Raw genomic sequence first — 16772 nt, 5'->3', positions numbered from 1 at the left:
TTTGCACTGCTATACTTTGTACCATTCTGCTGTTTTGCACTTGTCACTGTACTTATCGTTGTATTTATTATTACCATGTACACAGTTTACTCTGTGAGCTTCACACAAGCAAGGAATTTCATTGCACCCTGGTGTATATGACAATAAACTAACTAATCTAAACTAAATACATTTTTGGGTAGTAGATAAATTGAGGGATATGGAGGTGGGGAAGAAAAATATGTTTCGGGTAGGAGATTGTCCACGATCTTGTTGGCTGGCAGGGCGGACTCAAGGGGCCAAGTGACCTACTCCGGCAACTATTTCTTATCTCCTTTTATTAACCAAAAACAGGATAGTAGAGGATGTCAGACACATAGCAAAGCTGATGGGACCCACAAACTTTGAGGGACAAATAACTGAACCCTAGTTCTTGCTCACCTGCTCTAAACTCATGATTTGTTTGTAGGTTTGATGTCTCGTTGATGGACGGACCTCAAATCGCATTGGGTTTTGTCAGTATCAGCAGGGTTTGTGCAGAACCCGTGGGACCATAGACGTAATGCACTGAAACCGAGCACCTCAGACGCTCACTGAGCACCCACCCACCAGAGCCCATCCTTCGTCTGACTGTCAACAAATTCAGCAGATTCGCCAATAAAACACTGCTAATGGATTCTCCCTTGCACACTCTGTTCTTAGGGCTCGAAAGAGACAAGTTTGATAACAAGACGGTGTCGTTCGAAGAGCACATCAAGTTTGAACACAATATGTGGCACTATTTATACTTCATTGTCTTAATCAAAGTCAAGGACCCAACTGAATACACAGGACCTGAAAGTTACGTTGCACAAATGATAATGGTGAGTTTTAAAAGGTACAGTTGTTAACGCTGCTAGTTTGTTCCTTCGCTTGCTTTGTTACTGGTACTACTAGCTTAGGAGCATTGGAATTGCTTGGGGAAACACCTGCTGCATGGGCATGGTGGACAGCATGGACGTGAAGGGCTGAAGGGCCTGGTTCTGTGCTGTGTGACTCTGTGATCTTCTACCGGTGGCCACGTGATACAACAATAAAGGAACTATTGATTAATCGCAGCAAACAAACTCTCAGCCACTGGCTCAGACACAAGGTGAGGAAGTGGCAACTCAGGGAAGCCCTCGGAAACCGTGGCTCCAGAGGTGCCTGTTCCCAAGTATGTTCGTCAGCATGTCCTATCTCCAAATACCCCTGCGTTGTGTCCCGAGTGTCGAGTGCAGCTGCTACCTCAACAGTTGAGTCCTTGCAGGCTGATGCTTGCTTTGTCCTCAACAGTAAAATGTTGTGGTGTAATTGGTTTACTAACTATAATTGGGGCCGCACGGTAGTGTAGCGGTTAGCGTAACGCCATTACAGCGCCAGCGACCAGGGTTCAATTCCCGCCGCTGTCTGTAAGGAGTTTGTATGTTCTCCCCGTGTCTGCGTGGGTTTCCTCCGGGTGCTCCGGTTTCCTCCCACATTCCAAAGATGTACAGGTTAGTGGGTGTAATTGGGCAGTGCGGGCTCATTGGACCGGAAAGGCCTGTTACCATGCTGTATAAATAAAATATTAAAATTTTAAAAATTGGGTTATTATTGTCACATGTACAGTGAAAACTTTGTTTTGTGTGCCATCCATACAGATCATTTCATTACATCAGTGCATTGAGGTAGTACAAGGGAAAAGCAATAACAGAATGCAGAATAAAGTGTTACAGTTACAGAGAAAGTGCATAGCAGGCAGACAATAAGGTGCAAGGCCATGACGAGGTAGATTGTGAGGTCAAGAGTCCATTTTATCATACATGCGGTCCATTCAAGAGTCTTATAACAGTGGGGTAGAAGCTGTCCTTGAGCCTGGTGGGACGTGCTTTCAGGCTTTTGTATGAAAACCTGATGATCCAGGGTGAAGTGGTTCTGGTGCTTCTGATCATGAGAGGCTTTGAGAGGGTGGAGTGGGGAAAACTTGTATCTCTGGTCGAGCTGTGTAGAAAATCAGAGCTGGGCCACTTTGGAGTGAAGTCTCGACAAAGAGAATTCGGAAACACTCTTGCCCTGAGGTTCAGAACAGCGACGGAATGATTTTTGTCAGGCAGGGCTGCTAAGCAGTTCAGAGCCAAGGCAGGCAGAAATAGCAACCCGAGGTGGGCTGATCTAAATGATGGAGAGGTTTGAGGCAATGAATAACTGCTGAACGTCTTCCGTTCTGGCTTACATTGAGGGAAGATTAACACCATGTTGAGATGTGCGCAAGTTCCAGTTCAGTTAATTAGATTTGTCGACACTAATTGAGGAAGTCAAAGCAGCGACATTGTTGTCCAATAACACCAGGGAGTCTTTTTAAACCAGCACTCTGGTATTGGTATTAGTATTGATTTATTATTGTCACTTGTACCGAGGTACAGTGAAAAACTTGTCTTGCATACTGATCGTACAGGTCAATTCATTACACAGTGCAGTTACATTGAGTTAGTACAGAGTCCATTGAGGTAGTACAGGTAAAAACAATAACAGTACAGAGTAAAGTGTCACGGCTACAGAGGAAGTGCAGTGCAATAAGGTGTAAGGTCACAACAAGGTAGATCGTGAGGTCAAAGTCCATCTCATTGTATAAGGGAACCATTCAATAGTCTTATGTAGTCTTATAATGGTCTTATAATAGTCTTATAATAGTCTGTTCTGTACTGTTCTATACATAGAACAGTACAGCAAAGGAACAGATCCTTCGGCCCACAATGTTGTGCTAAGCTGATTAAACTAGTAATTAAATACCTAACTAAACTAAGCCCTTCTGCCTACACAATGTCCACATCCCTCCATTCTCTACACATTCACATGCCTATCTAAGAGCCTCTTAAACCCCTCTATCATATCTGCCTCCACCACCACTCCCGGCAGAGCATTCCAGACACCCACCGCTCTCTGTGTAAAATAACTTGCCCTGCACATCTCCTTTAAACTTGCCTCCTTTCACCTTAAATGCATGTCCTCTAGTATTCGACCCTGGGGAAAAAGATACTGCCTGTCTACTCTGTCTATGCATCTCATAATTTTATAAACTTATAACAGGTCTCACCTCAGACTCCACTGCTCTAGGGAAAACAACCCAAGTTTGTCCAACCTTTCCTTATAGCACCAGCCCTCTAATCCAGGCAGCATTCTGGTAAACTTCTTCTGCACCCTCTCCAAAGCCTCCACATCCTTCCCGTAATAGGGCAACCATAATTAAATTCAATAATCCAGATGCAGCCTAACTGGAGTTTTATAAAGCTGCAACACAACTTCCTGACTCTTGAACTCAATGGCTCGACTAATTATGGCAAGCATGCCATAAGCCATCCTTACCACACTGTCAACCTGTGCTGGCGCTTTCAGGGAGCTATGGACTCAGGATCCCTCTGTACTTCAAAGATACCTCTGTACATCATTTATTGCCCATCCCTGATAATGCCAGCATCTATTGCCCATCCCTGATAATGCCGGCATTTATTGCCCATCCCTGATAATGCCAGCATCTATTGCCCATCCCTGATAATGCTGGCATTTATTGCCCATCCCTGATAATGCCAGCATCTATTGCCCATCCCTGATAATGCTGGCATTTATTGCCCATCCCTAGCAAAGCCAGCATTTATTGTCCATCCCTAACTGCCCTTCAGAAGGTGAGCTGACCTGTGGACCTGCTGAGGGTTGCACTCACAGTGTTATGAGTTCGAGGATTCTGGCCCAGTGATTATAAAGGAACAGTGATACACACTCCAATCAAGATGGTATTCAATTTTCTTTAGGCCAACACATTTTATTCATTAACTTTTCAGGTTTTTAGCCAACATTTTTTAGTCAACATTTACCAATACAAATTCCTGTTGCAATAGCTTTAGCTCAATTTTGTGATATAAACTGTCACGATGTAGTTTGAAGCTCTAGCCATTAGGTGGCTTTATGGATCAAGTTCCTGACTCTGTCTGTGACCTCTGTTACCACCTTCCATAATAAGGCTCTTCATCAGCCGACTCTGTGCAATTAATTAGAGCAAATATATGAACTCTTTAAGGAATAAAGACTGTGTTCTGTTAGCAGAAGGTAGCAGGACTTTCACATTCCAGATTTTACAAACTAGTGTTCTTATTTTTTTGGTACATATGATCCATGGAATAGTTTGAGAAAACACAGTTTTAATAATACTCGCATCATTGTCAGTACATGGCTAACTACTGTAAGTTGGGAGAGAGAGAGGGAGAGGTTTTCCTTTTGTCTTACTGTATGATGATAATGTGAGAAGCTTTGGAATTTTCTCTGACATTCTCATCGAAGCATTTTTATGGTAAATTATATCCCCACTGAATTATTCATATGCATTGGAAGCCGTCTATCCTTCTTTGTAAGTCAATGTTAGACTTGTTCACAACTGGAACTGCTTAAACGTGAATATTTGTAGCTTACTTTGTTAATTTTGTGTTGGGATTGTGCATGTACAAATTACAACATTAATCCACCTTTGTTTTGATTTCCCAAAAATATACTTTATTCATAAAATAAGTAGTTATACAATAGGGGACATTGCATTATCTTCATTAACTGGATCAAGCATATCATTACAATAGCTCACAATATTTGCATTATGTTGACATCAATTGTTCATTCCCAAACATCCCACCAGCAAGAAGTTTGACACGTTATTACACAGGGCCTTTTAGTTGAACACCAGCATTGTTGTACATGCCCATGTGGCTCCCTGCAACCAACCCCTTCAATGGGTGGGATGCCCCTTTACAGGAAGAAGTGTGGATTCTACGCGGGTAAGGTCTATCTGGATGGATTTTCCAGTATGGAGACACAAGAGAAACTTCCGATGCTGGAATCTGGAGCAACACACAAAATGCTGGAGGAACTCAGCGGCTACTCTGTTGGGGGGGTGGGGGAGATGGACGGGAGACGTTTCGGGTCAAGACCCTTCATCTGGACTGAAAAGTAGAGGGGAGATAGCCGGTGTAAAAAGGTGGAGGGAAGGGGCAGAGCAAGAGCTGGCAGGTGATAGGTGGATCCAGGTGAGGAGGTGTGATCGGCAGGCAAGGGAAGGGGAGAGTGGGAGGTGATAGGTGGAAACACACTTTGCTAATCTGAATAAAAGGGCACCTATATCTTGCCTGAATTTTCCTACATCTGCAAACTACCTACATTCCAATTAACCATTGGTAGTGAAGCCCCAGGGAAGGTCTGGAGGATGTGATATGGCGCCTCTTTCATGTTTTCCACTCCCTTTCCCCACCGTCTGTGGCCCACCCTTCGGATGCCTCTTTCTGTCTTGCTTCCACTTAACTAACCTTTTAGCCAGTTCTCCAAATACCACCTTATTTGCCTCAAGCCGTATCTGAATTTGTGAAGTGTTTGGAAATGGCACGGTAGTGTAGGGACAGGCACGGTAGTGTTGGGGCAGGCACAGTAGTGTAGCAGTTAGCATAACACTATTACAGCGCCAGCAACCCGGGTTCAATTCCGGCCGCTGTCTGTAAGGAGTTTGTACATTCTCCCCGTGTCTGTGTGGATTTCCTCCGGGTGCTCCGATTTCCTCCCACGTTCCAAAGACGTACGGGTTAGGAAGTTGCAGGCATGCTGTGTTGGCACCGGAAGCGTGGCGACACTTGCGGGCTGCCCCCAGAACACTCTACGCAAAAGATGCATTTCACTGTGTGTTTCAACGTACATGTGACTAATAAAGAAATCTTATCTTATTTCCCCAAGTCAAAGGTACAATAAAACGCAAGTTGTTATATGACTATGTCTACTGCTATTAAGCACCTGCAGTGCTAATTAGAGTTCAAGTTTCTGTCATTATGATAATGACTGGTTAATTGTCTGAAAGACACTCCAGTCCCAGGATCCCAAAAACTCTTTTATAAGATGTGCATTGTTTTTCCTTTGGAGAAGTGAACAGTCATTTATACCAACAACAACAGCAACAAATAATAATTCTCTGCTTGACTCTCAAATCTTAACTGTTAATGTCTGTGGTTGGTTCCAGGAGAAGAACTTGGATTGGTTCCCTCGGATGCGTGCCATATCATTGGTCAGTAATGAAGGTGATAGTGAGCAGAATGAAATCAGATGTCTGCAAGATAAATTGGAATCAACCATGTCCCTAGTGGAGCAACTGTCAAGTCAACTTTCGGAACTGAAAGAACAGGTAAGGAAACCTCTTAAACTTGGTTACTATCCCTCAAACTCTGATACTCTCCAGGAGCATGTTCCTACAGTTGTCCAAGCACCTCGATGGGACCATCCATTTGACAAATTGCAAAAAATGGCAAGGAAGTCCTCTTCACTTCACTATAAACAAAGGGGATAAAGTTTATCCTCACCCTCTGGGCATTGAACTGAGGGAGCAAAGCAACTAGCTGTCCTGGAACCACTCATGGAGGTACATGCTGGTTCTCAAAAGGTGGGCAACGCGTTGTCCCGCGTTGATGGCCACGTTGAGATTGTTAACGTGTACCTTTGATGATAGTGGAGAAGGTCGTGCCTCTGATGCCTGTACCCTGACTGACAAGTTAGGACAGAGGCTGGGTGTGTGCTTGGATCTCTGCTTAAGTGTAGAAAATGACAGGACAGAGAGCAGGAGAAATTTGTCGTAGATTGAGGTCAGATTTGTGGAGACCATGAAGGGATTATGGAACTGGACAGGTTGTGGAGTTAAGGTCTTGCAGGTGTGGAAGCAAAAGTAAAACAAATGTGGTCAGGCGATAAGCTGTTTTTATTCTTTGGTGTAGAAACAGTAAAAAGTGAAACAAGTCAGCAAAGCAGACGATAGAAAGGTAGGGCGAGGGGCAGGTAGTGTCGCGGAGGCAGGGAGTCTGCAGAAGGACTTGGACAGGTTGGGAGAGTGGGCAAAGAAGTGGCAGATGGAACTCAGCGTAGGGAAGTGTACGGTCATGCACGTTGGTAGAAGGAATAAAGGTGTAGACTGTCTTCTAAACAGTCTGTGGAGGCCAAGTCATTGGGTATATTTAAAGCAGAGGTCTAGGATCCAAGAGCACAGCCTCAGAATAAAGGGACGTTCGCAAAAGAGTTGGGGAATTACTCCATGCAGCAATTTTTTAAGATCAGGATTGCAATTCTGGAAAGAGTGGGGGAAGCGGATTCAGTACTGACTTCCAAAAGGAAATTGGATTGGTATCTGAAAAGGAAAACAAAATATCCATTGCATGAGATGGGGCAGGGGGCAGAGCTCACTGAGCAGCTCCCCTAAACAGGCAGCACAGCTGCGATGATCGAGCGACCTCTGACTCTGGTCTGTCCTGACACAAGTTTTGTTTTGTTCTTCAGATGACGGAGCAAAGGAAGAACAAGCAGCGTCTGGGATTCCTGGGATCCAACACACCTCACGTGAATCACCACGAGGCAGCACATTGAAGACTTTTTGCATTCGGGACTTGTTTCCACAAGCTGGTGCTGGTGGTCGAGATCATATTTGGAAACAGATGCCTTAATAACTGGATGAAAGCCATTGAGAAGGACTCGTGAATGGCCAAAGACCTGCTTTCATATCCACCCTAGGGGTGTTCATTAGATAGCCACCCTGGTAACCCAGCCTGAGTTCCATTCTATAACCTTCATGCACTGTGTGTCTGCAATGAACTAGTTGGTGACTCATGGCTGATTACAAGATGGTGACTGATTTTTTTAAAATTTTTTATTCATTCATTTGGGGGATGCAGGCACTGGATTTCCATCCCTAGCGGAGGTGGTGAGAATGGACATCCTCTTGGTTTAGGCACTGCGGTCAAAGTACGCGTTCGGGCCAAGATGGTGTGTCCTGGAAAGGTCCTCTTTGTGGGAAGATGGCGCCGTGGATGTGAGGGGGCCACTAAGCAGGCCTTGGCAAGTTGCCGCAGTTAATCCCAAAGATCGTATATCCTGCACCTGGTACTGGAACTTCAGGCTAGTGGCTGAGGGTTGTTGGTTGAGAATTGCTCCCGCTTCAGCCTTCAGTCCAATGGAGACTATTCCTCACACCCTTTACTTCACCTTGCAGGTGATACAGCCACGGAAAACCCAACCCTCGATCTCCATTGGTAGCCCCAGTATGTATATGGTTGGCCTAAAAAGTGGTAACCACCAGGCTGTAAACAGTAGGGTCTCGGTAATGGCATTGGGGAAAGGGTTAGACATTCCCTTGCTGGAGATGGTCACGGTCTATACATGTGTGGTGCAGGGATTCTTGCCTTGTGTGGTTTGGAGGTTGCCTCTGACTTCCCACCCCGGATTTGAATATCGCCCATGTCTTGCGCATTCCTTTACAGTTTGTCTCATTCCTTGAGGAATTGGGAATGGAACAGAGAACTGCAGTTCCCATCCACCACCTGAAAATAGGAGATCCCAGTCCATCAGGGATGTCCTGGGGCAGTAATGATTGGTATTTACTTCCTTTATACTGGGTACACCTACACCAGTGCACGATTCCCCCTCATCCCCATTGACTTCGGCTGTACCTGGGCTCTACCTTGCTTCACTCGGTCAGATGCTGCCTTGATGTCAAGGACAGGCATTTGCAGCTCATGACTGGAATTCAGCTCATCTGTCCAGGTTTGGGACAAAGCTGTAATGTGGTCTTTGAGTAAAGGCGCCCTTCTGAATCCCAAACTGAACATCCGTTAGCCGATAGCTGATGGGTATTGATTGACAACACTGCCAAGGACACTTCCCATCACTTTGCTGATGAGTGTGAGAAATGTCAGCCAGGTTAGATTTATCCTGTTTCATGTTGATATACCTTGGAGGTTTTATCCGTTGTTGGGGAGATGATGTGCTTGTAGGCTCTAATGAAATAGCGCAACCCAGCAGAGGATAAAATAGACCATAGGCCACGAATACAGACAGGATCAATAAACAGTCTGCTGGAGGAACTCAGCAGGTCAAGCAGCAGTGTGTGTGTGTGTGTGCACGTGTGCGCGCATATGCGTGCGTGTGTGTGTGTGTGGGGGGGGTGGGGCGGTGGGGGGGGAGGAATTGTCGACGTTTTGGGTTGAAACCCTGCATCAATTCCATTCCCCCCCACAGACGCTGCTCGACCCACTGAGTTCCTCCAGCAGATTGTGTGTTGCTCCAGATTCTGGCGTCTGCAGTCTCTGGTGTCTCCAATACAGTCAGGAAGTTGTTGGCTCCCATAGCCTTTGCTACATCTGATGTATTCACCCACTTCTTGATAGCACAAGGAGAGAACCAAATGGGCTGAACTCTGGCTTCTGTAATGCTAGACTGAGGCCGAGACAGATCGTTCATTTGGCAGTACTATTGAAGATGGTTGCAAACACTTTGGTGGCACAGTGGATAGAGCCGCTGCCTCACAGTCCCAGAGGCCCCGGTTCAATCCTGACCCCCGGTGCTGTCTGTCTGGAGTTTGCACCGTTCTCCCAGGGACTGTGTGGGTTTCCTCCGGGTGCTCCAGTTTCCTCCCACATCGAAAAGGTGCGGGGTTTGGTAGATTAAATGGCCGCTGTAAATTACCCCTGGTGTGTTGACGAGCGGTGGAATCTGCGGGGAGTTCATGAGAATGTGGGGAGAATAAAATTGGATCAGTAAAGGATTAGTGTAACGGGGTGGTTGATAGTGGGCTGATGGCCTGTTTCTGTGCTGTATCCCGTTATGACTCTGGGACACTTCAGGTTTGCCTCTTACACTGGTGTCCAGGACTCTACGATGGGTGAGGATTGGAACGTCCATGGTGCCTGCTCCTTCTCCCCTGCTCGTCCAACTGTTTTCCACCTTTCACAGCTGGATGGGCACCACAGTCGGGCTTTAACTGGAACTGTTGATTGCGGCTTTGATTATCACTGGCCATGACCTGATATTTCTGCTAGTTACCCTGCATGTGTCCTCTGATGCACCCTCACTAAGTTGGCCCCTTGTTTCCGGGTGCATCTGGTGTTGCACCTGATGTGTTCTACACCCCTCCGTGAGCAGGGTTAGTTCACTAGGATGGCCGCAATGTAGAGGGAGGGAGGTGGGGCCATTGATTGCGCGGAGTACAGTTGCTGCTTGCTGATGGACGCGTAAAACTGAGCTGCCAAATCTGGTCTTAGTCTGATCCCACACAGTGCATCTGCCACCTTTTCGTCCCTAACCTCGGAGTTGTTTGTTGTGTCGATAGCCCTGATACGAAGCATTTTTGGTTGCAAGATGGTGAACACAGAACACAGTTTAAAAGGACTCGTATGAGGCCAGAGGGTCTCTCGTGGTCTGCCTGAGGGATATTCTCTGTGTCACCTTGCCACGGATCCTTTCACAACTCTTCCTCTCCATTCCATTGTGGGCACAACATTGTGGGCCGAAGGGCCTGTACTGTGCTGTAGTTTTCCATTCCAGTCTTCCTGTACATAAACGGTACACATTCACATTAGGGTGAGTTCATGCCTCCTTATCGTTAGGTCAGATCTTTGTGTTTGAAATGATAAGAGGACTCCACAGGACTCCAGTAAAGTCTCCTGGTGAGAAGATTGAGAGCAGTGACGGAATAATCCAACAATCAGAGTTGACCCACTGAAGTCTGATATATTTTATCAACTGAAAGGGGGCAGTGGTAATCCAAAGCTCCATCCCAAGAAGCTGTGGAAACCAGTGCCACCGGCCAGTTCCAAGACAGAGCCTGCCCTTGGGCGACACAGCAGTTAGTGCTGCTACCCTGCCGCTTCAGGGGCCCAGGTTCGATCCCCAACACGGGCGTCGTCTGTGTGGAGTTTGCAAGCTCTCCCCGACGTGCTGGTAGGTTAATTGGCTGGTGTTAATTACCCCTTGGTGTTGCAAAATGGACCAAAGGAGATGGTGGGCGTGTGAGGGGAAATAAATTGAAGAGGTACAAGGAAGTAAGGAGAAGAGGGGCTAGGAATAATGGGATTACATTCTTGGCATGTCCCCAATGGCCTCCTCCTGTATCATTATCAATAGAAGGTAATTAGAGTTGAGATGTAGATCAACTGTGATCTGGCATGAGAGACCATGTGGTCACCTTCTATTCCTGTAATTATTTCTTCATGTTACATGTCTTACCACTCTCAGAATAAGAATCAGGTTTATTATCACTGTCTTAAATGACGTGAAATTTGTTGTTTTGTGGCAGCAGTACAGTGCAAAGACATAAAAAAGTATAAATTACCAAATAAGTAAATAGTGCATACAAAAAGGAATAACGAGGTAGTGTTCATGGGTTCATGGACCGTTCAGAAATCTGACGGCGGAGGGGAAGAAGCTGTTCCTGAATTGTTGAATGTGAGTCTTCAGGCTCCTGTACCTCCTCCCCGATGGTGGTAATGAGAAGAGGGCATGTCCCGGGTGGTGAGGGTCCTCAATGATGGATGCCGCTTTCTTGAGGCACCACCTCTGGAAGATGTCCGCGATGTGCCCATGATGGAACTGGTTGAGTCTACAACCATCTGCAGCCTCTTGCGATCCCATGCACTGGAGCCTCCATACCAGGTGATGATGCAACCATAAATCAATAGTATAATCAATATTACAATGAATCAATAATACAATATTGGCCAAAATAAGGGCAGCGTGCAGAACAGGTGCACAGCGCTGACTACGTGATTCCTGGGATAACTGGAGCAGAAACACGACTGTTCACTTCAACCACTACACAACTTCATGTTGTGCATGTTCCTTGAAGTGTTGGTATAAAGCTCATACTGGGACCAGGGTGGTTTCAGTGAAGGGGAGAGGGGAATAAATGGCAGGAAAAACAAGGGATGCTTCACGTTCTCAGTGTGGATCCATCCAGATGGGAGCTGGGGAAGGGGACAGGCCTACCCACCCACCCACAGCTGTGCTCCTGAGTCTCAGTTATGTTCCTTTGACCAAATACACTGTCACTCTCTTAAAGCCGTTTTGAATGTATCTAACCTTTTGATATCAACACGTTTCCAAAGGTACTAAAGCAAAAAAAATATTTTTATATTTTGAACCATTAATTTCAAAAGTTGTGTGACGTTTAAAATATTAATTTTGTACATTAGATGAAACTCATTGAGAGCTTCAAAGAACCCAAACTGCCTGACTTTTTAAATGGGGGATTTGTATGGTTTTAATTTGAATATCTTGCATGAACTGTAAAATAGTGGGGAAGCAATGGAAATCTATTAAATGGTTGTTATGAAGCCTTTTTAACTGGTATTATTTGTACGGCCTTTGCAAAAGAGAGGTAGAGGCCTTAATTGTCTCTGACTGGATGATGCCTTTGTACCTTTCAACTAATAAAGCCTATCTTTTTCAATGATCAGGGATATTCAATTAATCATTTACGCTAAGGGCAAACAATTGACGTTGGTTTTGAAGATTGTACTTTTCTTGCAGATGAGCTAGTAATACCTCCACAACAGGCAGCTAGTGGCACAGAAAAAGAAGCAGATCGTCCTCGTACATTAGGAGGCTTCTTAACACAGCTGAAGTATAAAGATGAGCAGCGTGGTGTGAAGCAGTGGGGTAAAGCAAGTTCTGAAAACCCTACCGCCCTGGCCTGGAGAGAAGAGAGACTCATTTTCTGTCTCAGAGCACCGTGACCCAGGTTCAATCCCGACCTCCGATGCTGTCTGTGTGGAGTTACAACATAGAACATTACAGCACAGTACAGGCTCTTCAGCCCACAATGTTGTGCCAACATTTTATCCTGCTCTAAGATCTCTCTAACCCTTCCCTCCCGCATAACCCTCCACTGTCTTCAGCCCACAATGTTGTGCCGACATTTTATCCTGCTCTAAGATCTATCTAACCCTTCCCTCCCACATAAACCTCCATTTTTCTATCATTCATGTGTCTGTCTAAGAGTCTCTTAAATGTCTCTGATGTATCTGCCCCCACAACCTCTGCCGGCAGTGCGTTCCACACACCCACCACTCTCTGTAAAAAGCTTACCCCTGACATCCCCCTTATACCTTCCTCCAATCACCTTAAAATTATGTCCCCTCGTGTTAGCCATTGTCACCCTGGGAAAAAGCCTCTGACTGTCCACTTGATCTATGCCTCTTATCATCTTGTACACCTCTATCAAGTCACCTCTCATCCTCCTTCTCTCCAAAGAGAAAAGCCCTCGCTCGCTCTACCTATCCTCATAAGACATGCTCTGCAATCCAGGCAGCATCCTGGTAAATCTCCTCTGCACCCTCTCTAAAGCTTCCACATCCTTCCTACAATGAGGCAACCAGAACTGAACACAATACTCCAAATGTGGTCTCACCAGAGTTCTACAGAGCTGCAACATCGCCTCGCGGCTCTTGAACTCAATACCCCGACTAATGAAGGCCAACACACCATACGCCTTCTTAACAACCCTATTGACCTGCGCGGCAACCTTGGGGGATCTATGGACATGGACCCCAAGATCCCTCTGTTCCTCCACACTGCTAAGAGTCCTACCATTAACCTTGTATTCTCCCTTCAAATTCGATCTCCCGGAGTGTTTCACTTCACACTTGTCCGGGTTGAAGTGCAATTTGCACGCTCTCCCTGTGACTGCGTAGGCCTCCCCCCCACGACTGGTTTGTAGGCTAATTGCTCGTTATAAATTACCTCTAGTGTGGCTCGGTGGTGAGAGAGTGAAGAGGGAGTAAATGGGCATAAGAGAGAGAATTGACGGGATTGCTGCTGAGGGAGCTGGCACAGACTTGATGGGCTAAATGGCCTCCTTCTATGTGGTATGAGGTGGCCACCCTTCAGAAAGAGGAGGTGGAAGCAGGAGCCAAGAGCCACCACCAACCTGGTCACAGCTGAGGATTAATCGCTGACCCAGGGCCCTCTTTAAAAAGGAAGACTTCTGATTGTACAGTGCCTTTCATTATTGGAATTGGTTTAATTATTGTCACTTGTACCGAGGTACAGTGAAAAACTTGTCATGCGTACCGTTCATACAGATCAATTCATTACACAGTGCATTGAAGTCGTACAGGGTAAAAACAATAACAGTACAGAGTAAAGTGTCACAGCTACAGAGGAAGTGCAGTGCAGGTAGACAATAAGGTGCAAGGTCACAACAAGGTAGATTGTGAGGTCAAGAGTCCATCTCATCGTATCAGGGAACCGTTTTATAGTCTTATCACCATGGGATAGAAGCTGTCCTTGAGCCTGGTGGTACGTGCCCTCAGGCTCCTGTATCTTCTGCCTGATGGGAGAGGAGAGAAGAGAGAATGACCCAGGTGGGTGGGGTCTTTGATTATGTTGGCTGCTTTACCAAGGCAGCGAGAGGTATAGACAGAGTCCATGGAGGGGAGGCTGGTTTCCGTGACGCGCTGGGCTGTGTCCACAACTCTCTGCAGTTTCCTGTGGTCCCGGGCAGAGCAGTTGCCGTACCAAGTCATGATGCATCCAGATAGGATGCTTTCTATGGTGCATCGATAAAAGTTGGTGAGTGTCAACGGGGACATGCTGAATTTCTTTCACCTCCTGAGGAAGAAGAGGCACTGATGAGCTTTCTTGGCCATGGCATCTATGTGGTTGGACCAGTCTGATCTCCCCATGTATGTTTGAAGTGTGGTCACGGTTAGAACATAGGGTTCTTGGGTTTATTCCCACATGGTGAACTATTAAACTGGGTGTGAAGATAGTGACTCGAGGCCAACTCTTCCTTTGTTGAGAAGTTTGGTGACGTGCCCCGCAGTGGGGTAACCGCTGTGGGAGTCCACACGGCTGACCGTTGTGGTCACTGGCACTGGCTTCCAGTTGGGAGGTGGACAGATCAGCTCGCTGACTGGCCAACTGTCCGATGGAGAGGCCAGTCCATCCCCACACCGGTGGGAGGCAGAATCTCCCGCCTTCTTGTGTCTGCATCTGGCCCCTACCGTTCAGCAGCCTTCCTCAACTCTAACCTGCAAGCCCCTGGGTTTCCCTGACGTTAAAGGCGGTGTTTCTGTCTTGGATTACACAGCAGGATTCAGCCGCTGAGCTTCCTCAAGCACTGAGGGGACTTGGCGCAGCTTGCTGCCTTGTCGCTGGGCAGCTGTGCCCGGGTGTCTGGCTGACTGGCTCCACTGACTTGCCCAGCTTCGGCTACGTCTGGGCTTTGTCCAGCGTTTCCCCTTACGGAGTTAAAGACCCTTGCTCCACCGATCCTTCTCCAAACTCTGCCACTGTTCGGTTTCCCCCACACCTTCGATGCTCCTCACCTGCAGTCCCATGGACTCGCCTCTGTCAGACTGGTCTCCTTCATCTTTGACTGAGGCATCCCCTGCTCAACCTGAACCACCACATACCCCTTGATCCTACCTCTATAATCCCCCCATCATCTCCTCCCTGTTTGAGCGGCTCCTGGGGCGGTGTATTTGCCATATGAAGATCGCTTGAGAACACCCAAGCCGATTCACCCTGGAGTCCGGAAGAATGAGAGGTGATTTGATTAAAATCTGCAAGATCCTTTGCACAATGGATGAGGAATTCCTGTTTCCTCCAGCGTTTTGTGTTCTAGGGCTTGGGGGTCACAGCCTCAGAATATGGGAGTCGGACATTTGGGACTGAGGTGAGAAGAAATTTCCATCCGAAGGGTGATGGATTTTGGAATCCTCTACCCAGGAGGGCTGTGGAGGTCCTATCCCTGACAGTCAAGATGGAGACTGTCTCATATTGAGAGAATTAAGTGATTTATCAGTAACACAGAGATTAAAAGATCAGCCATGATCTTATTGAATGGAAAAAGGCTTAATGCCCTACTTATGCTCCTATTTCTTCTGTCTATGAACATAGGTACCTCAATATTTCTGCCAGGGTGTGCGTCACATTTCCCTGCGTCCGCCTGCAGGGGTATTTTGTTCCACGTCACTTCCGGTTTCATTTTTCTCCTCTTCCTGCTTTCCCCCTCCCAAATCCCCAGCGCTCCTCTTCCAGCCTGTTCTTGCCTCCCCCTGTGGATGAGCCTGCAGCTCCCCGCCATGCCTCTCCTGCCCTCCTCAGAACTCCCAGCTCTTGATTCGGCCTCCAGTTGATCAGCAACCCCGACTGCCCTGCCAATCATACCCAACTCGTACCCGGCCACTGAGGGCTCGTGGAGCACTTGCCTTCCTCCCTCGCTCCATCTCCCTGCCGAGTGTATCTTCTCTCATGGGCCAGGCCCTTCCTGAGGTTATGGTGGATGCTTCTATCGTCGTCATTGCTTAAGAGTCTTGCTGCCTTCCCTGTAAATGAGTCTGTCAACAAACATTCACCCCTCGCCCTGCCTGGATACCCCTGGTAACAGTGGGGCTGTAACTAGTCTCATCACCATACTGCGCACAGTTCTGGTCAGCCAGCTATAGGAAGGATGTCACTAAGCTGGAGAGCGCGCAGAAAAACCTCGCAAGGATGTTCCTGGGACTGGAGGGCTTGAGTTATGAGGAGAGACTGGATAGGCTGGGGCTTTTACCCCTGGAGCAAAGGAGGCTGAGGTGTGACCTTATGCAGGTGTATAAAATCATGAGGGGCATAGATAAGGTGGACGACCACAGTTTTCTCCCCAAGGTAAAAAACTAGAGGGCGTAGATTTAAGGCGAGAGGGGAAATATTTAAAAGGGATCTGAGGGGAAACTTTTCCCCACGGAGGGTGGAGGGTGTATGGAACGAGCTGCCAGAGGAAGTGGTAGAGGTGGGTACAGTTACAATGTTTAAAAGACATTTGAACAGGTACCAGCATAGGAAAGGTCAGAGGGATATGGGCCAAATGCTGGCAAAGGGACTAACTCAGATGAACGTCTTGGTCAGCATGGATGAGTTGGGCCGAAGGGCCTGTTTCTGTGATGTATAACACTATAGTCATATCATTCTTT

General features: G+C 46.9%; 1 protein-coding gene across 2 annotated transcripts in view; it reads left to right on the top strand.

Annotated features, from left to right (window-relative positions):
* Nucleotides 1-12242, top strand: part of itpr2 (inositol 1,4,5-trisphosphate receptor, type 2) — a 286274-nt gene extending 274032 nt beyond the window's left edge. For both annotated transcript variants that reach the window (XM_052034332.1, XM_052034331.1), the window contains exons 55-57: nt 682-842; nt 6020-6181; nt 7321-12242. In XM_052034332.1, coding sequence (XP_051890292.1) covers nt 682-842; nt 6020-6181; nt 7321-7407 — 410 coding nt within the window. In that variant the 3' untranslated portion in view covers nt 7408-12242. The remainder of the gene's footprint in view (nt 1-681; nt 843-6019; nt 6182-7320) is intronic.
* The last annotated feature ends 4530 nt before the right edge of the window (nt 12243-16772 follow it).

Source organism: Pristis pectinata, chromosome 19, assembly GCF_009764475.1.
Source record: "Pristis pectinata isolate sPriPec2 chromosome 19, sPriPec2.1.pri, whole genome shotgun sequence".
Taxonomy (NCBI): Eukaryota; Metazoa; Chordata; class Chondrichthyes; order Rhinopristiformes; family Pristidae; genus Pristis; species Pristis pectinata.
The sequence above is the reverse complement of the archived record's forward strand: the minus strand, read 5'-3'. Positions and strand labels throughout refer to the sequence as shown.